Source organism: Lepidochelys kempii, chromosome 17 (genome assembly GCF_965140265.1).
Source record: "Lepidochelys kempii isolate rLepKem1 chromosome 17, rLepKem1.hap2, whole genome shotgun sequence".
Classification (NCBI taxonomy): Eukaryota; Metazoa; Chordata; order Testudines; family Cheloniidae; genus Lepidochelys; species Lepidochelys kempii.
Window position 1 is genome coordinate 1,357,272 of NC_133272.1, and position 25,630 is coordinate 1,382,901.

At 52.1% G+C, this 25,630-nt stretch overlaps 1 protein-coding gene across 2 annotated transcripts in view; it reads right to left on the reverse strand.

Annotated features, from left to right (window-relative positions):
• Positions 1–25,630, reverse strand: part of UNC119 (unc-119 lipid binding chaperone) — a 41,257-nt gene that overhangs the window by 11,789 nt on the left and 3,838 nt on the right. Inside the window, exons 2-4 of one of the 2 annotated variants that reach the window (XM_073315286.1) lie at positions 13,790–13,895; positions 10,935–11,048; positions 7,178–7,280 (exon numbers count right to left, since the gene is read on the reverse strand). In XM_073315286.1, the coding sequence (XP_073171387.1) occupies positions 7,178–7,280; positions 10,935–10,983 (152 nt within the window). In that variant the 5' untranslated portion in view covers positions 10,984–11,048; positions 13,790–13,895. The remainder of the gene's footprint in view (positions 1–7,177; positions 7,281–10,934; positions 11,049–13,789; positions 13,896–25,630) is intronic. The other variant, XM_073315285.1, reaches the window with a different exon arrangement.

Sequence of the window (25,630 nt, forward strand, 5' to 3'; positions counted from 1 at the left end):
GTTAATCGCGTGAGTTAACTGTGATTAATCAACAGCCCTAATTTTAATGCTTTTTAATGGTGCTAGATGAAGAGCTCTAAACTAGAAACTCACATCCTCTGTCTACAAAACAATCCCAGAAGAGAGAGAAGCAGGACAAGCTTCTGATCACGGCTCCCCACTGTGCTTCTATCCTAACCAGGAGGCATGACCACTTAGGGTTAGAAGGAAATTATTCATGTAGGCTCAGCTGTATGCAACGTTGGCACACTTTACCCTGAGTACAATCAGATAGCATGTCCCCACCCCAAATGAAAGTGAATATTTATTGCTTGAACAGAGTAGGATGAAGAGGTTGGCAAGCAACTTTGATTCTTTGTCCCAAACAGTAAGGATGTGGATTCTCAACCACAGCACAACGTTGGGGGTGCTTGTTTTAAGACTCTAGAGGCAGAAACCTTCACTTTGTTCCTAAACCTTCTGCCTCCAAGTTCTCATTCTTTAAAATTCAACCTTTAATTAGCATTTAATCAGACACCCTAAGAGCAGCAAAAATGCTGTTTGTCTTCTTTAAAAGTTAGATTAATGCAAACCCCTTATTAGAATAGCCCTGCTTTGAAACTGGAAGAGTTTCCCAAATTCCAGTCTGACATGAATCCAGATGAGTGACTTCTACACACCTGAAACCTGGGATTGGTACTGAAACAGCAGCTGCTGTTTATTTAATTAAAGTATTGTAGATGTGATGCTATAATACTGATGGGCATGAAGCACTTTGCTGTACTAATTTATACGTAAGTGAACATGGAGAAAACAAGGAAAACAAAAGGATCAGACACAGCCTGTTCTTCGAGTGATTGTTCATGTCCATTCCAAGCAGGTGTGTGCACGCCGAGTGCACGCCAGCTGGAAGATTTTTCCCCTAGCAGTGTCCGTACGGTTGGCCTGGGCGCCCCCTGGGGTGGCGCCTTCATGGCGCCCAATATCGAGCCCCGCCGACCCCCACCCCCTCAGTTCCTTCTTACTGCCCGTGACGGCTAGCTGGAACTTTGCTCGCTCTTGCAGCAAGCGCCTTAGCAGTGTTTTTGTTCTTAGTTTCAGAGTAGCAGCCGTTTTAGTCTGTATTCGCAGAAAGAAAAGGAGGACTTGTGGCTCCTTAGAGACTAACACATTGATTTGAGCATAAGCTTTCGTGAGCTACAGATGAAGCATCCGATGAAGTGAGCTGTAGCTCACGAAGGCTTATGCTCAAATCAATGTGTTAGTCTCTAAGGTGCCACAAGTCCTCCTGTTCTTTCTGTACTTATCACATAGGTAGTAGTGTTTGGTAGATCGTTAGTTTCCCCTCCGGGGGTATGCCTGGGTCTCCAGGGTTTAAACTGAGTCCTGTGGCAAGTTTATGCCCAAGAGTGATCCTCACTCATCCTGCCTGCGGTGCTTGGTGAGACTCACCAAAAGGACAAGTGCCGCATTTGCAAGGGTTTTCCGCCCAAGAACCTTTAAGGACAGAGAGCAGAGACAAACTCCTGCTCACGGAGGCAGCTCTGAGACCGCAGTCCGACCCAGGACCCAACGACCCGGCACCGAGCACGTCCTCTTCGGTGTGCAGCACTCTGGCGCCAACGGCGTGCGAACTGGGCCAGACGAAGGACTCTAAAGCCCACCGGCACCGCCACTCTTAGGGACATAGGGCGTTGGCATCAGTTCGGCACTGTTCTCCGTTTCTGGTGCCGGTAAAGAAGAAGAGGCCAGTGAGGGACCAATCACCCCCCCCCCCAAAGCCTAAGGGGCCAGTGCCGTCTGCGAGTGGCTCAGCACAGACCGCTTCCACCCAGGGTCTCGTCGACTCCTGCCCCGGCCGGGGTCCAGTCGAGGCTGAACCTTCCTCAGTCCCTGGACCATCTGGTGGACATACAACCACCATCAATGCCAGAGGCGTTCAAGGCGGCAATGGACCTGATGTGCCTCCCGGTGCCGGCCTCCTCCCAAAGGAGGGACAAGTCCCCGGCGACCGCACGGCCCGTTTCACTCCAGGGGCAAGCCATCTTCACCCGACGAAGCGGTCGTGGGGACTTCACCGGCCCCAGCTTTGGAGGACAACCAGGTTCTTCAACAGCTTTTGAAGTAGGCCACCCAAAGCCTGGGGATTCAGGCAGAGGAGGTAGAAGACGACTTTGACCCGGTCATAGACATCCTGGCTCCCTCCGGCCCATCCAGGGTTGCACTGCCATTCATCAAGTCAATAACAAACATCTAAGAACTTGTGGCAAACCCCTGCTTCTCTGGCACCTACGGCCAAGAAATCTGAGTGCCGCTACTTTGTTCCCTCTAAAGGGTATGAATACCTTTATACCCACCCTCCTCCGGGTGGTCGACGCGGCCAATCAGAGAGAACGTCAGGGGTTTCAAGGCTCCACCCCTTAAAACAGGGATGCCAAGAACCTGGACCTGTTTGACCGGAAGGTCTACTCCACAGCAGGTCTACAGCTTCGATTAGCCAACCAACGGGCCATAGTAAGCCGCTACGGACATAACACCTGTTCGTCCATGGCAAAATTTACGGAGCTTCTGCCCCAGGAAGCTCAGGGGGAGTTCTCTGTGCTCGTGGAGGAGGTGAAGTTAGTCTCCCGAGCGTCTTTACAAGCGGCCCTGGACGCGGCTGATGTGGCTTCTCGTACTTCAGCCACAGGGGTTGTCATGAGGAGAGGCTCCTGGCTACAGGTCTCTGGTTCCCCATGAGGTCCAACAGACCATTCAAGACCTTCCCTTCAAAGGTGTAGCTCTCTTCTCCGAGAAGACGGATAAGAGACTTCACAGCTTGAAGGACTCGAGGGCTACCCTTCGTTTGCTGGGGCTTCACACGCCTGCTACCCAGCGCAGACAGTTTAGGCCTCAACCTGCTCCTCGTCCTTATCAACCCCAGAACCGCCGGGATGCTCCACATAGGCGGAACAGGAGCACTCTGAGGAGGCAACGTCCTCCCCCTGGGCAAAACTCAGGCCAGCCTAGGGCCCCACAGGGCTCCAGACCACCCTTTTGAGGGTACGGTCGAGGACAGCTTGCCAGTTCGACCTTTGGATCCTTCCCATCTTACTTTCTCATCCCGTCTCTCCCCTTTCTACCGTGCCTGGTCTCAAATTACTTCGGATCGCTGGGTGCTCCGCACAGTAGAGGTGATATTCCATCCAATTCTGCACCCTCTGACCCCCCCAACCCCTTTCAGGGACCCCTCTCCCGAGCAACTTGTGTGTGAAGTTTTGCAGTCCCTCCTCTTGGTAGGGGCAGTGGAGGAGGTTCCTCAGGAGCTAAGGGGCAAGGGTTTTTACGCCCAGTACTTCCTAATACCAAAGGCCAAGGGGGGCGGGCTTCAGACCCATACTGGACCTGCGACAACTCAACAAGCACGTAAAGAAACTCAAGTTTTGCATGGTCTCGCTAACCTCCATTACCCCTCACTGGATCCAGGAGACTGGTACGCCACCCTCAACTTGAAGGATGCGTATTTTCATCTCTCAATAGTCGCACATCACAGACGCTACCTCAGGTTCGTGGTGAACACAGGCCACTACCAGTTTGCCGTCCTCCCATTCAGACTGTCGACTGCCCTGCGAGTATTCACAAAATACATGGCAGTCGTCGCGGCGTTCCTGGGCAAGCGCCAGATACAGGTCTTTCCATACCTCTATGACTAGCTGATCAAGAGTTGCTCGAGGGCCCAGGTGGAGGCTCAGGCCGAGTTTATAAGGAGGACCTTCCTCGACTTAGGTCTCCTCCTGAACGAGGAGAAATCCAATCTGTCCCCGATGCAAAGGATAGAGTTCATAGGCACGGTCCTGGACTCTACTCAAGCCAGAGCGTACCTCCCGGAGGCCAGGTTTCGCTCACTTCAGGACATCATACAAGGCCTCGGACAGTTCCCCACAATATCTGCAAGAAACAGTCTAAAGCTGCTGGGACACATGGCCTCCTGCACTTACGTGGTGCAGCATGCCAGGCTCAGGCTGCGCCCACTCCAGTCTTGGCTGACGTCAGTGTACCGACCAGCCCGAGATGCGTTGGACAGGGTTGTAACCCGGCCCCGCTTGGTACTGGACTCCGTCCTACAGTGGCTCAACCCTTGAATGGTTTGCACAGGGGTACCTTTTGCCAGCCCTCAGCCCTCGCTCACCTTGGTGTCAGATGCCTCAGATCTGGGTTGGGGGGCTCACCTAGGGGACCTCAAGACCCAAGGCCTCTGGTCTCCGGTGGACCTCGCTCTTCACATCAATGTCAAAGAGCTGAGGGCAGTGCATCTGGCCTGCTACACTTTCAAAACGCATATAACGGGCAGATGTGTTTCAATCCTCACGGACAACACCTCTGCGATGTTCTATACCAATAAAGGGGGGGTGCACATTCATTCCTCTCCCCTGTGCCGAGAAGCCTTTGCGCTGTGGGACTTCTGCACAGAGCACTCGATCCACCTGCAGGCCCCATACCTCCCACAGGTGCGAAACACGCTGGCGGACAGCCTCAGCCGCACCTTCAACAGCCACAAGTGGTCCCTTTGGCCAGATGCAGTGAGCTCAATCTGCCGGTTCTGGGGCTCTCCCCAGATAGACCTGTTCGTCACTCCGGACAACAAGAAATGTCAGACATTCTGTTCTCTAGGGAACCATGGTGATGGGTCCATGGGGGACACCCTCCTTCTCTCGTGGGAGGGCGGCCTGCTATATGCTTTCCCACGCATCCCGCTAGTCCACAGGGTGCTCCTCAAGATCCGCAGGGACCGGGCCCGAGTCATACTAACAGCGCCGGTGTGGCCGCGTCAGCAGTGGTTCACCTCGCTCCTGAAAATGTCCATAGCGGCCCCTCTCACCTTACCGCTGGTTCCTGACCTGATCACACGGGACCAGGGCCGTCTCCAGCACCCAAATCTGGAGTCGCTCCATCTTACTGTCTGGATGCTCCATGGTTAAGTGCCACAGAGCTCTCTTGTTCGGACCAGGTCAGGCAAGTCCTCCTGGGTAGTAGAAAGCCCTCCACCAGGGCTACTTACCTGGCCAAGTGGAAAAGGTTCTCCATCTGGGCAGAGCAACGTAGTTAGACACCGCTCCTCGCCCCCATGCCATTTATACTGGACTACCTCCTGGACTACCTCCTTCACCTAAAGCACCAGAACTTGTCCCGGTCATCAGTAAGGGTCCACTTGGCCGCTATCTCCGCCTTCCACCCGGGTTCAGACGGTCTCTCGGTCTTTGCAAACCCTATGGTCAGTCGTTTTCTCAAGGGTTTGGACAGGCTCTTCCCACACACGCATCAGCCTGTCCCTGCCTGGGACCTCAATTTAATACTCTCCAGGCTTACAGGCCCGCCATTTGAACCTCTGGCCACCTGCTCCCTGCTATCTCTCTCATTCAAGGTTGCGTCCCTCATGGCAATTACCTTGGCCCAACGGGTCTCAGAGCTCAGGGCCCTCAAGTCTGAGCCCCCTTACACAGTTTTTCATAAGGATAAGGTTCAGCTGAGGCCTCATCCAGCTTTTTTCCCGAAGGTTGTCTCCCATTTTCCCATGACCCAGGACATCTTCCTCCCAGTGTTTTGTCCCAAGCCACACTCCTCCGATAGGGAGCGCAGGCTGCACTCACTGGACGTGCGTAGGGCCTTAGCCCTCTACATAGAGACAACTAAGTCGTTCCAGAAGTCCGTCCAACTCTTCGTAGCCATGGCAGACAGAATGAAGGGCTTTCCGGTATCATCTCAACGCATATCGTCCTGGATAACGTCCTGCATTAGGGAGTGCTACCCTGGCAAAGGAGCCCGCTCTGCAGATAACTGCTCACTCTACCAGGGCCCAGGCCTCCTCTGTGCCATTCCTGGCACAAGTCCCTATTCAGGAAATCTGCAGGGCAGCCACGTGGTCCTCGATACATACATTTACATCGCACTGTGCAATTACACAACAGTCCAGGGATGATGCAGCTTTTGGGCGAGCTGTGCTCTTTTCTGTGGATAACTCCCCACCTCCTGAGCTCTGGCTTGTGAATCACCTGCTTGGAATGGACATGAAGAATCACTCAAAGAAGAAAAAACGGTTACTCACTTTCTCATAACTGTTGTTCTTCATGTCCATTCCAATACCCACCCTCCTACCCCTCTGTCGGAATGGTCGGCAATAAGGAACTGAGGGGGTGGGGGTCGGCGGGGCTTGATATTGGGCACCATGAAGGCACCACCCCAGGGGGTGCCCAGGCCAACCCTACGGATGCTGCTAGGGGAAAAATCTTCCGGCTGGCGTGCACGAAGCGCACACACACCTGCTTGGAATGGAGATGAACACATCTCGAAGAACAACCGTTACGAGAAAGTGAGTAACCGTTTTATCCAATATCCTGTCGGCAATCTCCGAGGAGAGCAGAAAGGGGCCTCCCACCCAACCCAGAAGGGAAAGTGTGGGCATCTCAGCCAAAACCTGCACCTCTCAACACCCCACCACAGATACATTGCTACCTGTAAGGGAAGGACACATTTTGAGCGAGCTAGGCTCAGCTGGAATAAATTAATACACAACCAATTCCCTGCACCAGTTGGTTTTTTCAGTTTCAGGATATGCCCCCCACATACATGCACATCTGCACTTTACAATGTAAAAGTCAGTGGCGATATTCCTCGACTGAAGTTATACAGAAAAACCTGTTTTACTGGTGCTGCACATAAGCATCACTTATTGACCCGCACCAGGTCCTACCCAACCCACCAAAGGCAATGCAATGGTGCAAATGCTGATGTGCTTTAAATGTTCTCATTGGAATTCATGATTCCATTCGCATCCATGGAGTGATGCTGGGAACGAGGGAGGCTGCAGAGCCCTCTTTCAAAAGCTGAGCAACTGGGACAGCAACTGCCAAGCCACGCTTCTCCAAAGAGCAGCTGGGATACCTGCATGTAGCCTGTTGGTTCTGCACCGCCACATGAGACCCTAGTGTTAGTCTCTTAGGCCCCATTTCTCGATATGGTACAAGCACTGGGCAGGTTGAATGTTCAAACCTCAAGGTGTTAGGAGATCCTCGTCACAATCAGCAAAAAGCCCCTACGAAACTGACTTAAGTTGCAAGCCTATCTGGTACCTACAGCAAACTAAAGACACTTTCACCCCAAACAGTAAGAGTGCAACCGATTTCAGTACTAGGAAGAGCAGCACAATACCCCAGATACTTACGTGGCTCCAACCTGCCGAAGTCTAAGGAAAGCTGGAGTGAACTGATAGCGAACAAACCGTCCGGCATTAGGGTCAACATCCTTTTTATCACCATGTTCACGTTCTGGAATGGTACAAATCAAATCTTCATAATTGTGGACTGAGAAACAGGAACCTAAGGAGAGCACCTTTATGTGGTACCCTGAAGTCCGCCCTCCCCCTCAGAGATCCTCCATTCCTGATACTGCCTGTCTCCTCAGTTTGAAAGCCCAGCCAAAGACTGCATAAGATGTTTGTGGACAAGTCAGGCAAACTCAGGCACTGAAAAGTTAACTATCTGCAGACAGTGGCTAATGTTTACTTACCTACTAGGGGTCCTGTGCTGTGTATTTTCTGTAAAGAGCTTGGAGAGCCTCAGGTGGAAGGTAATACACAAGTATAGATTTAATAATTTTATTAAGGTAATGTTGAAGAAAAAATGGCTATGTTCAGTATTACACATCTACCCTAAACACTTCCAGGTCACTGATGCTATGTCAGCTAATCTATTTGCTAGTTTGTATCCCTAACGAGTATGAATACATCCAGAAAACTAAAGACAGATCTACCACCTGTCTGCTTCTTGAGGGAAATGTAGTGACAGAGATAGCAGAGTCCACCTTTGCAGCAGGAATTTCTTTGTGAAGGAATCAAGTCAATTGGGGCAGTAGAGAATGTGGGGGGCCTCTCTCTGGATCTCCTCAGCACGTTCTCATTATTGTATTTTGGTTCTTCAGAGTTGATTTCATCATGGGGCTATCAGTGTGGGGCTGTAGTGTTGCTTCAGAGCCATAAAGTTTGGCTCTTCAGCTCTGTCCTTCTCATGCCATTCCATAGGGATAGCATCCCTAGCAGAAAGGGGTAATGCACACACTGGATTCCAGCTCTATAAACATGGAAGAATCTGAAAACAGTTACACAAAGTAAATGTTTGCAGAAGAACCTGGACAGTGGAGGCCAGATCACTAGCTTCTCTCTCCCTCTCTCTCAGGAGTTGGCTCACAAGTATAAGACAGTCATACAGTTTGGAATGACTGGCAACCTCTGCTCAATGGAGACTCGCTGCTGGAACAGTAGGAGAGTTGAAGGCAAGGACCCAGGTGATTTAACAGTGGAAAGTAAGGCCCAGAACTGGAAGAACCACTGGGGCTGCAAGTGTGTTAGCAAAGACACATATGGGAAGCTTGCACACCACCTACCCACACTATCCCTGCCTAGAGTCAGACATAAGAAGCCTATTACTTTCCATAGCACCAAATTCAGTAACATTTGGAGGGCTTGGAGGAGGAGCAATAAACACACGATGGGAGCGGACATGCAGAAAAGTCCAGGAATGCTAGATTTCCCAATTCCCATTTTCCTTCTGAGTGGGCACAGACTTGCCACTTCTGCCACATCTGCTGTTGATTCTGTCCCTCACAGCGTTAAGACTGCCCTGCAGCCAAGCACAGCAAATCAGCCTGCCTGCCACTTCTGAACAGCTCCCTCTATTCACTGGCTGCTGGGGAAACTGTTTACAGGTTACTTTCGTTCTCTGTCACTGAGCAGGTAAGAGCTTTACATTCAGGGAACAATATTTTAAGTTATTTATATGACTGAAATATAAAGGATTTGTTCCTCAAATGTAAACGTTGATCTCAATCCCAGCTGCAAAGTCATGCTGCTAGCCAGGGCTGCTCTACCCTGGCAGGGGGAAGGATGGATCTAAGTTACGCCATTTCAGCTACATGAATAATGCAGCTGAAGTCGACGTACGTAGATTTACTTACTGCAGTGTCTTCACTGCAGTAGGTCGACTGCTGATGCTCCCCTGTAGACTCCGCCTACGCTTCTCACTCCGGGAGAGCGCTCGGTGGTCAATTTATCGCATCTTCCCTAGACATGATAAATCGACCCCCACTGGATCAATCACTCCAGAGGTGAGAGTGTAGGCAAGCCCCCATTAGTGTCCCAACTCTTACACTTCTGTGTCAGTAAAGATTTGAGAGTGTTTGGAGTCACTTTGCTGTCTCCTGTAGAGCATAAGAACGGCCACACTGGGCCCGACTAGTGGTCCACATAACCCAGCATCTTGTCTTCCAGCAGTGACTGGTGCCAGGTGCTTCAGAGGAAAAGAACAGAACATGGCAAATATAGAGTGACCCATCCCGTCATCCAGTCCCAGCTTGTGGCAAGTCAGAGGTTTAGGGACATCTGGAGCATTGGTTGTGTCCCTGACCATCTTGGCTAACAGCCATTGATGAACCTATCCTCCATAAACCTGTCTAATTCTTTTTTGAACCCAGTTATACTTTTGACTGCAGGACACTGAACGAGCCATTTCAGCTCTGTGCTTCACTTTCTCCATCTGTAACATGAAGAAAAAAACTCCATTTCACGTGCAGGGAGACAGAGGTTCAAAGGGACACAACTTAAAATATAAGTCATGCTTCTGTCTGAACTGTCATTATCATTTATGGTTACAAGTAACACCAAAGAGTCGACAGAGATTAAACAAACCTGTGTGTTTCAGTTTGCTTACTTTGTGCCTTTGATAGTACTTCACATATACTCAGCTCCTCCTCTACAGACAGAGTCTCCCTTTGGAGAAGTGTCTCTTCACTGCTGCTGTGTGAAAGACATTTTAAGCGATAGGAAAATAGGACTGTGAAACCACAGAAACTGGCAGGGGCACTGAGAAGCTGGTGTCAAATCTGAGACTACTGCTTCCAATTACGCGAACAAGTGTCACCAGGACCTCATACTGCCGCGCTCTCATTTATGTGCAGCATCCACCTGTTGCCTCTTGTCACATGTAGCGAATTAAGAACACTGTGGAAGGGACCTGCTTTTTTATCACGTCCGTATTGGCACAATGGGCACTGATGAAGGCGAATGCCTAGAGCAGGAGAGGGCAAACTATGGCCAGCGGGACGGATCCGTCTGGTCAGGGCTTTCAATCCAGCCCGCGGGATTGCCAGCTGCGGTGCAGCGGGGCTAAGGCAGGCTCCCTGCCTGCCCTGGCCCCGTGCCGCTCCCAGAAGTGGTCGGCACCATGTCCCTGCAGCCCCTGGGGGAGGGGGGGACAGAGGGCTCAGTGTGCAGCCCCTGGGGGAGAGAGGATAGAGGGCTCTGTGCGCTGCCAGGCACTGCCCCCCGCAGCTCCCACTGGCCAGGAATGGGGAACTGTGGCCAATGGGCGCTTCGGGGGTGTTACCTGCAGGCGAGGGCAGAGGGCAGCGGGCAGCATGTGGCAGAGCCGCCTGCCCCATCCCACCCCCAGGAGCCACTGCCGGACATGCTGGCCACTTCCGGGAGCAGTGTGGGGACAGGGCAGGCAGGGAGCCTGCCTTAGCCCCACTGCACGCCACTGCCACCCCGAAGCTGCTCGAGGTAAGTGGCACCGGGCTGGAGCCTGCACCCCAACCCCCTGCCCTGAGCCCCCTGCCACACCCCTCCTGCACCCCAACCCCCTGCCCCCCAACCCCCTGCCCCAGCTCTACATTCATGGCCCTGCATACAATTTCCCCACCCAGATGTGGCCCTTGGGCCAAAAAGTTTGCCCACCCCTGGCTTAGAGGCCCAACTTCGATAGGAAGATAATTTTCCTTGAAGTGACTAGATTTCAAGTTGACAGTGTCTCTTTGCTATTTGGAAAGTGCTTGGAGTGAAAGAGGCCAGAGAAAGGCAAAGGTTATTTCTGAAGAAGAGAGGTGTGAAGTGGCATTTGTTTATTAGTGACAACATTCTCTGCACTCACCTGAGGCAGGTGGTTTGGTGATTTCAAACAGTACCGTGCCAGACTCCATGTCTCGGATTTTAAACCTGGTGAAATCTATCTTGTACACATTTTCCTCAGGAGTGCACAAATAATCTGTGGAAGGAAAGCAAATTCAGTAAGGAAAGGGTGTGTTGCATTGGCTTGGACTTCAGACTGCTCTCTGGGATCACAACCAGCAGTGGGGGTGGCCAAATGCACCCCAAAAACCCCTTTTCTTTAATACAGAGCTGCAGCCTACAGAGGCTACAATTCCCAGTTTGCAGCACTCCATGTTGATCCAAATGGAAAGATGAAAAGATGGAAAAATGCCTTCTCCCAAGGCATGGAGGAGTCATTGCCATGCCCTGATCCTGGCCCTCCACCTTCTGGATCCCTTTTCATCCAGGGCCCTGAAAAGCAGGCAGCAGTCGATCGAGCTCTGGCCTTTTCCGTTTAAGAAGTCTGCAAGAGTGCAAATGCTAAACAGCTTCACAGGCACTAAGCCGACTTCACCTAAACAGAACAAGTATTCCCAAGACACAATACTGCCTCACCTCGCCATTCACACTAGTCTGGGGGTGAGTTCTGCTACCTTTTCCTCAGGCCTCATGAAAGCTAATAGCAACCGGCCTGCAGCTATTTTTAACTAGAGGTGGATCTTGACTAGACTGTGGTCTGCTAATGGGGCCCTTTCCTGAGTCAATCACTGCTAAATTCTGTGGCTGAACACCACTCTTTCCAACCCTTGTCTTGCTTTGTCTTGGGACCACTTCCAACTCCCTGCCACTAGACAGCAACTTTACCTTTGTGCTGGGTGCGGGAGGGGAGATCATTAGTCCTGTGGTTACTCTCCATGTTACAGAGGCACAGAGTAAAGGCAGCTCTGAAAACCTATTTTATGCTGGCAAAATCTAAATTAATTTAGACCACCAATCTACATAAGTGAACTTAGCTTGTAAATACATGAGTGAAGAACAGTGTCTGGGGCATTTCTGAGAGACCTGCTCTAGAGCAGTGGTCCCCAAACTGAGGAGCGTGGAGGAATGTTCTCCACCCCCAGGTCACCACCTCCTCCTCCTCCATCCCCAGTTCTGCCTTCAGCCCAAGCTCCTCTGCCGGGCTAACTGTGCAGTAATGGGGGGGGGGGGGGCGCGCGGCGGGCAGACAGAGTCCATTACTAGTTGCGGGGCCGGGGGGAAGTGACAGGAAAAATTTGGGCACAACAGGTCTGAAGTTTGAGCACAGCTGGAATCTAATTCCTGAGTTCTAATCCCAGCTCATCACTTAGTGGCTGTGCCTGCTTCCCCACTTCTAAAATTGGGATCGTATCCACCTCCCAGGGGTGTAGTAAGGGTCAGCTAGCTAAGGACTTATCTATACTTACATTGGGAGGGTTAGGTTGGGTATTAGGAAACACTATTTCATTACGAGGGTGGTGAAACACTGGAATGCGTTACCTAGGGAGGTGGTGGAATCTCCTTCCTTAGAGGTTTTTAAGGCCCGGCTTAACAAAGCCTTGGCTGGGATGATTTAGTTGGTGACCTCCTGAGGTCTCTTCCAACCCTGACATTCTATGATTCTATGAATGCTGCAGCTGTGTGCTAGTCCATAGTGGAGACTATGCCTATGTCGATGGGAGAGCTTCTCCTGTTGGCACTGGTACTCCACCTCCTGGAGAGGTGAGACCTATGTGGACGGGAGAAGCCCTCCCTCCCATTGACATACTGCTGTCTACACCAGAGATTAGTTCAAGTGTCACACAAGGGAGTGGACGAAGTTATATCGACATACGTGTGTAGTGTAGTGTAGACAAAGCCTAACACATGTGAGGGAATTACTGTAGGTTTCAGACAGGAGGAGCGTGCTTTAGAGGAAGCACAAATGAAGTGCGTATACTAACTACTGTGTTGGGCAAATCCTTGGATAGAAAATGACCGGTGTGATTCAAGACTGCCCCAGTACATTAAGAATGTGTCTTAAATCAAGCACATTGTGACTAGCAGGACAGAAAGATATCCTATGATCTCTGCACAACAAACTGTACCAGAAGCCAGACCACAAAGCCCTCAGGCTGGGATTTGCAATCACAGGAACTAGATCCCAGCACTCTAGAGCAGATGCAGACATGTGTTTGATCATTCCCAGGTTGCTAGCCTGTACCATGCATGTAATCTGCGGTTTTGTGTGACTATTTTCAGCTGTTGTGTTACTGAAAGTTAACTGCACATTCTGTGCCTTTCCTCTTCCAGGAGCCTCTTTGCAGATGCTCTATCCAGAGAACTGTTTGAGCACTCAACAGCATAAAGAACAGGAGCATTAGACTTACCCTCCACAGGATTTTACTGCGGGGTGCCATCACCAGCAGACAGTGGAAGTTCATAGGAAATGGAGTCCGTTAGGGATGCTATTAAGCACAAAGCTTTCTGTTGGCATGTGGCAGTGACATTTCCCTCTCAGAGTATCAGCACAGAACAAGTGGAAACACTAACAGCAGCTCTTTGATTGTTGGTTTGGCCAAAATAATTTTCTTCCTATCCAAGAGCTGTGCAGAAGCTCAACTATGTCAGTCATTGCTGGTTATCACAAATCTAGCTGAGGCCCACTGCTGAGAGAAGAACCCTATTAAAGCAAAGCACTCTTTCAGCTGCATAAAACCCCACATTTCCTGGTGACTCTTGAGGCAGAGATAGTCCAGGCATTTAAAGCAACACTCCATTCTGGACTCCAACAAGGAAACCCTAAACTTGAATACGGGGAACGTGTCATGTGAAGATACATGAGGGTTAAGGGTCAGCGCAGGGCCAGGCCAAACTGTTAGCAAGGCTGATCTGGCTGGAACATTCTAGGATACTTACGTAAGTTAATTTGTACCCCATAGGCACATATTAATATCACTTCTGGAGGCTACTGCTGCCCACTATCAAAGGCTGTGCACCTAATCGCAGAGAGAGGCAGCTGCTTCTGAAAGGTGTAAGAGCCACAGTCAGTAACATGATCAGACCACATGCTCCAGACAAGTGAACTACTTGGTAACAGTCTGGAAGGGGGAGGGGGTGCGATGTGCAAGTCATGTTTGTCCACAAGTTAATAATTAACTGTTTCTTCTGCAGAATTCTTCCCCAGCTAGCACCATGGCAACAGTTATCCCCATCCTAGGCAGCGGTGGTTGCTATAGTAACAGTGTCTGTGGATCACCCAAATGAGAGCAGAGCTATGGGCAAAGAGCTACACAGAAGGCCGAGTGCTGGCCACTCTGTCTCTCTGGCACTGAAAAACCTTCACCACCTTTTCCAGCTCTGCGGGGGAAGTCTTTGAAAGAACCCTCATCTTTACCGGTACTCTGGTATCTAGCTGGACCACCCCCAGGCAGGTTAGCTGCCAGGGTGAAGGTGGGATTTGGTGTAATTGGTAACAGCTTTCCCGCCCTACCCCCTAGAATGGCATTGTCCAGTCTCCAAGTGGAGACACACACACGCACGCACTTGACGTGGTATCAACCCAGCTCCTCTCAGAGTCTGCACGGAGATATTTGCTTCCTCCAAGTCCTGCTCAGAAACAGGCTCTTTCCCAACAGCTCCCATTATTAATGATGGAGACACTTGCTAACTGCACAAACACTGCCTCCTCTTCCAAGGCCTGCTGTATTTAAGAACCACCTAGGACATTATGTAAGAAATGTGTTGTCAGAGAAGGAATCCAGCACCTCATGTAAACCACTGGTGAGACCCTACCCTGACCTTCTCTTTACAGATAAATATTTCTACAGAACCAGCAGAAGCCCTGTCCACAGCCTGCAGCCACAGAGTCTGAGCTTCGCTCACCTGCGAGCAGAAGTGTCAGGGTGCCAGAAGGCCAAGGTCATACCTAACTAGCCTAGGACAGAGCAGCCTCCTCTCTACAGAGGTAGAACTGGAGACTACAGGCTCCAACCTGGCCTGCTCCACCACATTGAAGGGGGAGAAATGGCCACAGGCAACTTTGAAGAACACTGTACGTTGTATTTGGCCTACAGTCTGACACCCAAGCTGTAGGGTACTGCCTCTGAGTCATCTACATAAAGTCTTCTCCCTCCCACTTAGTCACTTCTACCAGCTCCACCTCAACCTGTGTGGCTCTAAAGGGGGAAGCATCACAAACTGACCAGAATGAGCAACTCCCATTTATAGACAGTCCGAGAGAAACATCTGCAGTCTCACTGCTGAGCGCTGACCACAGGTTAAGGCCAAAGGACCACGGCTAGAACCAGGCTCCGAGTCCAAGGCCTGTAGAACCAGAGGCAGCCCAGGGGACCAGCAGCGCTGTCATCGCCACTAGAACTAAGCTCAACTCCTGCAGCATGGTTCAATCAGCGGCCAGAGCCTGGTGGGAGAGGAAGAGCCACTCCTCCGGGGAGCAGCATGAAGTACGTATGTCCCAAAGCCCCACGTCTGAGGATGAGGGTAAAATGATCAAACTGCACCAGAACGGGCTTGGTGCTGAGCCAGCACGAAAGCCCAAAACAACAGGTGGCAGGGTGAAGGGACGCCAGCGGGCCAGGCAGCCCCACATGGAGGTTGTGTAAGAATAAGGTTTATATAAACTCAGGTAAAACAGAAAAATGTTTCTCATTCATGACTTTGCCTCTCCAGAGCCCCCTGTAAGGGCGAGATACATGGCCTTGGAAAGACAGGGTGGGAACACAGGCATCCAGAGATGTCTCTTTGGCTGGCAATCCACATGCTCTCAGGGTCTCCAGAAACAGAGTCCCATCTCGTCAGAGGAGAAGAGCCCACATCCAGGAATTCTTCACACAGCGCTTCACAAACTTCAGAGCCAAAATATTTAATTGGAGGCTTCAGTGCCCCCTACCAAAATAAAAGTCTGACTCCTTAAAGCCAGTGGTCGTGTATCCCGTCCCGTCTCTGGCACGGTCCATTATTTGGAATAGGACCGGGCAATACAGTTTGTGCTCCTGTGCCAGCAGCACCTTCTGCCCAAATCCAAAGGGGAAAATCCCCAGGGCAGCATGGTCCTGCGGTGTCGGCAGCCTCGGCACTTCCATGTGGGATTTCATTCTGACGAAAAGTGCCGACGCAACAGGAGGCCATGGCTGGCTATCAGGAGAAGATGGCCGTTTTCACACTATGTCCTAGGGAATCAGCCCACAACTCGGAGCATTTGCATGTGCACACAGCACAAGAACCTGCACACTGCAACTAGAAGGTTGCAGACGGCCAGGAAATACTAGAGTTAGGGGCCCAGCAGCAGTGATAGGCTGGCCATGTTGCAGGTCCTACGTGTTTTGGAGGATGCATTTTATGACCCCAATATATTGAGCTGCATATTTAACAAGAAAAGAATCAGCCCTTGAATATGTGCAGCATAGCTGGGCCAATGCTGCTCACTGCATTGCCAGTCTAACGGTACCAACTCAACATCGCATTAGCAGGGTTTTGCACCTAAACTCCTAGCTTTAAAATCCTGAGCTTGTCGGTTGCAAGGCTTACAGATCCCCAGGCCATGACCTGCAGAATTTGCAAGCTCCTTTCTCTACAATACATTATACAAGCTCTGCTCGCTTCATAATCAGTAGATAAGTTCAAAGACACAAAATTATAATGGTTTAGAAATAAATGCAGATCGAGTAACACACAGAAGAAGGGGACTGCTCATGCATCAAGCTAACTGGTGTCTTTACACAAGATGAGAGCTTCCAATCTTATCTGCAAGACAATTCAGTAAGTCTTTCCTACATGTAACAGATGAATGGCTAGATACACAAGACAACCCAGTCACCATCAAACTTCCAGCTGCAAGCTCCTCTCCTTCCTTCTACAGAGTAGGGAATAGATAAATCACTGAAAGAGAAGTTCAGTGACTTTTGCAGTCCTTCCCCCTTCCCCTGGGAGCAGGGCAGGATTGAAAAATTGCTTTCTGCCTTGCTTAGGAAACGCCAGCAGAGGACGCGCACTCTAGTCTGTAACACACAGATCCTGGTGTAAAGTCAGATGTCAGACATCATTAATGGCGAGAGAGCTCTTGCATCTTTGAGAAGGGAAGCAAAACAACCCCTTTGACGGGAATGACGGGTGTCTGGTGCCATTGCCCCTCCCTGCCCCAATCCCATGCTGGCAACCAGTCACCACAAGTCAAACCCGAATAGCACTCCTCGAGGCCTGAGTTATAAAATCCTGCACAGGTCACAAGTGAGATTAAATTTGGGGATCTCTTCTTGATCTAATGTGAGTGTTTGTCTTGATTGTTGGTTGGTTCTGTCTGGGTTGAGGAGACGTTCAGACAGCAATAGCAGCTGCCGCTCAGTCGCTGGCTCCCTCTGGAACGAGGAAGGGAGAAACACAAAGCACTTGTGAACCAGAGTTCACCTCTGCAGCAGAGGCTAGAAGAGGGTGTTCTACTGGAAAGCCCAAGGCTGCATGGGAGCCAGCGGCAAAAGAGGCAGCATTAACTTGTGTCTCTAATGCTATTCTGCACATGGGAACTGCTGGCAGCCTGTATCCAGAAAACCCCCAGAGCAGCAGGGATTTCAGCACCAGGGGGGCAAGCCTGGCTCGGTGGAAGGAGCAGTCAGTTTCACAATGGCAGTTCAATGAAGCACATACACATTGTGAAGCCAAGCAGGGCACAGCTTCTGCATCCCCACTCAGCCAAAGCGCTGCAGCGAGCAGAGGAGAGGCACACGTCACTGCCCATCCCAAGGAAGTGAACTTGGTACCCCTTCCCCCCTCACCCGCAGACTCTGTCCGGCTCGGGAAACCAACCAGGTGGGGACTGGAACCCTTGTAAGCCTGAAGCGAGTGCGCGGAAGGAGAGCATGTTGTTTTCCTCCTATTTCTTCAGAAAGACGCAATTCCCCAAACAGTGCACGTGCAAGGGTGGAGACACACAGCCTCACTGCACCAAGACAGTGATGGCCTCCTGCTACCCGTTGAGCAGTGCAGAAAAGAAGGTGACAGAGGACATTGCACAGAGGACAGGCTACCTGGCATGTCTGTACATGCCAGTGACTAGCGCGAGAGAAGCCTTAGAGCCCAAGGGGGCGTGCCTGGCTCTGGAGGGAACTCAGTGGGCCGGGCGGTAGGTGGAGAAGCACTGGTCAAATGTAAGGGCATTCCACGTGCTTTACACACGGAGACCCATGCTGTCAGCGAAATGGTCCACAAGGGGAGGGTAAAAGCCCCACAAACCACCCTCAGGGCAGCCTAAACATGAATGTTCCCTCTCCCATGGGCGAGCTGAGGATGGGAACTCCAGGGAGGGGGCTTGGATGGAACGACCCCATGGCAGAAGCAAAAAAGCAGGAAAAGATAGATAAGCGGGTGGCTGGAGCATCTGCCTGGGAATGCTGCCAGTTACCACTTGGTCCTGTCAGAGGGGCAGCCTCATCCCCATCAGAATGCACCGGTCTCACGGCAACAACCAGGCACATCTACCTTCTACCCCTAAGTAGCTAAGAACAAAATGGCAATAGACAAGTTAGTATGTGCAGCTACACAAACACTGCCTGTCCTCACCTCCCCTGGGCAATGGTAACCTTGCTCCAGTTCTCATTTCAAGAGACACACAGAGCCCTGACGAGGGCACTTCTGCATTCTCTAAGAGATTTGTTCCTTTAGTAACTACTCATTTTAGTCAAGTGGGTGCCATAAATTAGCATGAAAGGCCCCGGCTCTCATGTTCAGCCTACTGTGCTGGTGAGAGCATTTCCTCCAGCATGCACTTCTCGGTGGGAGAGGGATGGGATTACACAGCATTCAGTGCCAACAGTCGAGGGGGGGGGGGGAAGAGAATAGAGAACAAACCTGGGGCCTCAAGGTCAGCCAAACAGACGTAATTCTCCCATAAAGCCCTGCAGATCACCAGAGCACACTGGCAGACTGCCTCTATTCCCAGCCTGGTGAAAGGCCACACTGGACTTCGGCACCAGCCTGGCCAGAGCACCTTTTATTGGGGCAGCTTCAGTGAATTAGTGGGGATCAGGTTCGGGGGGGAATGCTCCCAGCAACCTCCCACTTAAGATCAGGGCCACGAATTTACAGTGCCCTCCATGGGGGTAAAGGGAAAATCCTCTAGCCTCACCAACATTTATTTATAGGCATCTCATCCTTAGAGCATCTGAGCTCAGCTTTGGCAGATTTTATTCTAAGCCTTTAATTGTCTGGGGGTGGGGGAGGGGAAGCAGAGTGCCAAAAGGAGGAGGAAGGTCTTAGAATCTGGGAAGGGCCCTTGGCCATACAGACAAGGGAGGCAGCAGCAGTCACCTGGGGTGAGCCTGTCTTGCCAACAGGAGCTGGAACAGAAATTGAGAAGAGGCAGGAACCCCCTGGCTAGCACATGGCTGTTTCCTAACATGCTTTAAGAAACCAGGTCAGAGGCTATTTCGAAACCTGCTCCCAAGAGGTAAGCCAGGTGTAAGACGCAGACACTGATGCTGGACTGCTTGGAGCTGGCGATTAGGAGATTATCAGATTGGAGATTCTCAGGAGGAGGAGGGCAAACATAGCACAGACACACTGAACATGCAGGCTGGTGACCCAGGGAAAGGCACCTTCTGTCTCCCCAGCCCAGAATACACCCCCCGCCCCACTCCGCAGGAAGGGGGTGACTCAGAGCACTGGGGTACTCCTGGCATCCAGAGCAATGCAGAACAAGGAAGAGGAAAGAAGACTCACCAGATGGAGCAACATTAAAACCCCCTAGAGAAGAGGGCAGGGGAGACCAAGGAGCAGGATCCTAACAAAGCCCTGGTGCAAAATAGTGGGTCCTAGGTGGTTCCAAGCCTCTTGTTCTGGGCTGGGCTGAAGGCTGCCCTGCCACTTGATTCCTCGAGTTTATTGTCTTGTAGACAAGTGCGCAAACACTGCCCTGTACGGGTATCTCACGCCCTCCGCCCCACCACAAGCCCATGGCAGCCCAGGGAGGGGCACGTTTCAGTCCCACATGGGGTGGGGAGCGTGAGGGAAGAGGAACTGACAGATGTTCTTGGGAAGCGTAGCGGGAAAGGGGATGGAGGAAGAGGAGGATTTTGAGAGGAAAGGGAACCAGTGCCGTGTCCCCGCTAGCACCATGGTAAGGAGGTGGCATCATGGCTTCCCGGGGGACCAAATCCTCACTCCGGCTCCGTAAGAGCAGAGCAGCTGCTGCAGGCTTCCTGCGGCTGCATGTTTCCTGGCACTACCTGCTTGAGAGTACCCTTGGGCCTGCAATTCCACTAACGTTCCTGATGCACTCAGTCCTCCCTGGGGTTTGTCTCAGCCCTTCTGCAGCACCATATAATGGCAGCCCAAGAGATCCCTCCACAACCTCTGCAAAAGGCTTTGCCAGCCTTACAGCTACGTCTACTGGACCGTGGACACACCAGGACATGCCAATCTCACCCACGCTGGTTTCGATGGAGGCCCCGAAGACGTAGATTGTGGCATTTCTCGTCCAATCATTCAAGCAGCAAGGCCTTCAGGCAGCGGGCCAGTGTGCGCCAGGTGGGGTGAACCGGGCCTATGGCCGGTTTTGTGGGGGAGACACACAGCCTCACACACCATTTGGAGGGTGTGTTCAGTATTTGTCTGAATAAAAATCCCTTCCCCTGGATTCATAGCTTGAGACCTATAATGTCTCAGTCCTGCCAGCTTCCACGGAGTCTTCCAGGCTAGAGAAGGCAAGCCCTGAATTACTAGTGTAAAGAACCTGCAAGAGAGGGCCCCAACCAACCAGACACCACAGTCCCACGCAGGGCCCCTCCCCACGTCACCCCTACCGCTTAGGGCTCATCTTCACTAGAGAAACAACAACTAACTGACCCTACATCTCAACCCAGGAGTCCCTAAACCATGCCTCAGTCGTACTCTGAGCCCTACTGAGTCTGCTCGGCTTCCCCAGAGGGGAAATCTGAAGGGACCCCGCACTGCGTCACGAGTGCTCCGAGTGGGGATGTTGTGGATAGAGTTCAGGCTCATGCTATGCCAAGCAAGGTATAGCAGTCCTCCAAGGGCTATCCCACAGTGCCCCAGCCCCAGCAAAAGGGCCTCTCTGAAAAACTAACCTCCACTGCCAACGGTCAGGCTGGCCTGGCACCACCTCCCTGTATTTGCTGCCCAACAGCATGCAGACGGGCCTCTGCTACAGGCTCCCTAGAGGTCAAATCGCCTCTCCCAGGAAGACGCTGCCAAGCCAGGCTTGACCACAAGCCCCTTACACAGACATGGCTCACTGGGAAGGAACGATAGATTAACAAACCAACGAACAGCAGGAAAGCAACCCTAGCGACTCGCCATGCTGGAAATACAGCGTCCCCTGCCGCCACCAACCAGGTTTGCTGGGAAAGGTGCTGCAAAAGACAATGCAGCAGCAGCCCGGACAGCCTGTGATAGGGCACAAGGCCGGAGAGGACGAGATGCTACGACCACCACAGAGAACCCGTTTTACTGACGAGTCGGACCCTTCCAAGTGCCCTTCGGGGCCGCAGTCAGCCAGCCCAACCAATTCCTCCCGGGCAAGCTCGGTTTGTTAAACTGACCATAAACCTGCCAGCAGAGACGCGAGTTCGCCTGCCTATTCCATAGAATGCACCATGGTAGCTAACAAAGTCACCAGTGGATGATCCCCAAGACAGACAAAGCCTTAGACCTTCACTTGGAAGAGGTGAAATGCTACAGAAGGGAACTAACGGCACCCTGCCTAGATACACATTAGCCCCTGCAACCTGTGTATGCACCCGTCTTCATTATTCCCAGCACCCTGAGCACAGTAGAGCTAGGGTGTCCCCCACAGGCATGGACACCTTTCTGGGCAGACAGCATGGGAAGGGCAGTGCCCTCCTGACTCCTTGGCCAACCCAGGCTGTGTTCCCAGAGCGGATGTCGGCCCTAGATTTACAGAGGGACCTTTCTTCCCCTCCAGCTGCGCTTGTAATTAACTGCAATCTGAAATTAGCTTTGCCCTCTCCCGGGTAATCCCAAGTTAATCAGGCTGCAAGGTTTTCCTCTTATTGTGAGTGTGGCTGTAAGAGCAAGTGACAAATCCTGCTAATAGCAAAGCGAATGCTACACTCGCCTTCTGTTTAATCCATCTAGAGCTATGCCAGAGGTGAGCTCATAGAGGAGACGTAACTGCACCCTGCCATTTTCCACACTGCCAGCCCTTGACAGCTCTGGTGCAGGGCAAGGCAATGGAACTTGGGGAGAGTTTCACATGAAGAGGACACAACACACCCAGGAGAGTTTGGACAGCATCTTCCTCCCTTAAGCTTATTAGGGGCAGGGAAACATTGAGAAGACAGGCCAGCCAGATTTCCTGGCTTCCTGCATACATCAGCAGACAGAATAAGCTTCCATGAATTGGAAGCAAGTGTTCGTTTGCCACAGGGTTCACCAAATGTTGTTCACAGCACCTCTCACCACAGCCAGCCAGCTGCCCTGAGCCATCTAAAAGATTTACCAGTGTCCCCTTTGGGAGCAGAGACCTCCTTCCACCCACGTGTGGTTCCATAACAGGGCTCCCACAGTGCACTCGTGGCCGGCTCAGCACTAAGCCGGTTTCTAATGTCAGCGGGTATTTCTGTGGTAATTGCTGAGTAACCAGCCTGGACGTTGGAGAGAGCAGCTGTTCCTCTTACATAAAACCACTGCATTTTAGACACCGAGTTCTGCCGGCTCCACCCCCAAGCTGCCAGCTCCACCACGCCAGCCCCTTCCTGGGGGGTGTTTCAGTGCCAATCCAAAGGGCACTCAAGTCTGAGGGCTTGGAAGAGCAGCACCATGCACCCTGCATTCAGACTCATGATTTTTCCAACCCAGGGGCTAGGGATTCTGAGTTCAAAACACCCGCACACAGCAGCTGGGAGAAGTCCTGGGGCCTGCTTCCCGCCCCCAGCATCACAGGACATTAACGCTCAGGGCCCTGGAGAACTGGCTCTTCCAGCCTTTGCCGTGGCTGGCAAATTTCACAAGTGCTTCAGGAAACCCGGCAAGTCTCTGCACAAAGCCGAGTGGCCAGGGGACGAACAAGAAGGGGCATTGCTGGCATGCGACCACAGAATTCCAGACATGTCGCCTAGTCTCTAAAGCGCGTGTCACTGCAGCATCTCAGCACCTAAGCCAGTCTAGCCCATGCTGGGCCTGGACCCGTTAGAACCGGGTTAGCAGAAGACTTCTTAGCCTTGCTCTGCCATAACCAGCATCCCTCAGCACAGCAGATGAGCGAATCTCCACAGGGCACAATGGAAGGCCCATGCTTGGACCGGATCTACCCCAGGCTATTCACTCTGATAATGGCTCTGTCCCAGGTGAAAGGCTGATGCTCCGAAGTGCCCCAGATGAGGAAGCATTTCAATCATCAAAGGGTTTGACTTATAAAGGCCTGCACAGCCTCTTGCTATAGCCAGCGGTCACCATCCCCACACCCCTGACCTGCACTGCCTGCACTTGGACCAGCGGGCCTTGGGCCTCGCCACCGTCTCGGAGAAACGAGAGGAAACTAAACTGCAAAGCACTGAAGGCCCCATAGCCCGAGGTACATTTGTAGCAAGGGCAAGGGATAGCTCAGTGGTTTGAGCATTGGCCTGCTAAACCCAGGGTTGTGAGTTCAATCCTTGAGGGGGCCATTTAGGGCTCTGGGGCAAAAATAAAGGATGGTACTTGGTCCTCCTGTGAAGGCAGGGGACTGGACTCAATGACCTTTCAAGCTCTATGAGCCAGGTATAGCTCCACATATATATATATATAAAATGCCTAATGACAGTGTGTACTGTGATGAGTCAGATCCCAGGGCCACAACACCGCAGACAGAGCTTCAATGGCCAGACCAACACTGTTTCAAATGACTTCATGGCAACAGGAACTTAGGCCCTCCAAGGGGTGGAATCAGTTCAGTATTTTTCCCCTCTGGAATCTGGCTGATCACGCCATCTCCCCTGCCGCCGCTCAACACTCCCCCCAGCAAAGCCATTGCGACTCACACGCATTAGCAAACATACGTCACTGGGCCAGAATGGAATTGTTCCTTGCTAGAGTCACTTGTTCTCCTGACCCTGGAGCTCAGGCCAGCAGAGCCCTGTTTGCTGACCTCCTTTCTGAGGAGCAACCCCCATTATCTGGGCCCCTTCCCTGTTTTAGGGCTTGCTGGGCCCATCCCATTTGCCAGGGCCAAGCCATGCACCACATGCAGGATGGTACCCTGGCTGAGCGCCCCAAGGCCAAGTCACCGCATCCACAGGATATTAACAGAGTATGGGGGCTGGGGGGGGGGGGGAGAAGAGAGACAGCCTCATGCTTCAGGGTTTAAGTCAGTCACTAACTCCTAGGGGTTAGGCTGAGACCTTCACAGGACAGATTATCCCACATCTCTCTACAGGGGGTTAGTTCTTGTACCTTCCTCTGGAGCATCTGGTGCTGGTGACTGGGTAACAGGACACTGGAGGAGACAGACCCCAGGTCAGGTCCAGTCTGGCTCCTGCTGCATGCGCTGGGCCTGCATGAACACTGCACACTTCATGGACTCCCTGGGTTTGGGATTTTCTAAGCCTTACGCTAAAAACATGGGAGGAGAGTTCACCTAGTATCTAGAGTCAGCTCTGGACTGGGACAAGCACCTAAAGCAACAAGGCTGGTCCACGGGGCCTAGGGGAGCTTAACTTGAGAACAGCTAGGACAGGAAACAACTGTGAGCACTTGTGTTTCATGCTTACCCTCAGAGGGCCAGAGGAGCCCAGAGTAAGTTTCCCTGCCAAACCGGCTCACCTCAAGCGCCCCAACAGCAGGAAAGGGCTGAGGCTGGACGAGCTGTCAGCCTCCCTCCCACAGCCAGTGCTCCTTCCCATCCTTGCAGCGCCTTGCACAGAATGGCTGGATGTTTTCAGCATCTGCTGAAAAGGAATGGGCCCTGAAAAGCGCTCTTCGAAAAACCATCCCTCTGCACTTCCAGGGGCCAAAGGATGGTACCGCAGGCAGGACCAATGCACCAGGACCTGAGTCTGCAAAAACACTACATTCCACATGTGCCTTCACTGCAGCCCCAGCCCTGCAAAGACACTGCCCAGCACGCTCCTCAGGTGCTCGTGGCAAGGCCTGGCATCAGCCAGCTACAATATTAGTCCCACATCAGATCAAATGGCGCATTCACACAAACTGGGGTCAATCTGCACAGCCTAGCGATGAAGAAACAAGGCCCTGGAAGTGAGGGTGGGCTCCTGCCAGACACAACACGCCTCCGGAGCCAGGGACGGGACCAACCATGCAGCAGTTAAGCTTTTCCTCTCAAGCTGGAGCACCCATCCTGCCACGTGCACAGTGACAGCACCCTGAATGGGAGCCAAACGAGGGAAGGGGAGCCACTCTCTCTGACTGTTAGCAGCCCCTGCCTGACTGCTCTGGAACATGCCACTAGTATGCAAGGTTGGGAACCCCTGTGCTGTGCGGGGCCAGGGGAAGCCGATGGACACAGGGAGAATACGCCCTCTCTACACACTGATGCATGGTGTCGAGACGGGAACGTGCACATGGCCCACAGTGCAGCAGGGTTCTGGCACGTGGACGCCGTGGGGATGGCAGGGGAACATTCTGCAAAAGTAAAGCTCTCAAGGTCTCCCGGGGACCTGCTCAAGAAGCATCAAGGGACAAGGCCATTGAAGGAGGTAACTAAACGGTTTGTTTCTGGGACTGTTGTCCCATAGTTAGAGAAGGTGACTACAAGCGTGGGCTCATCAT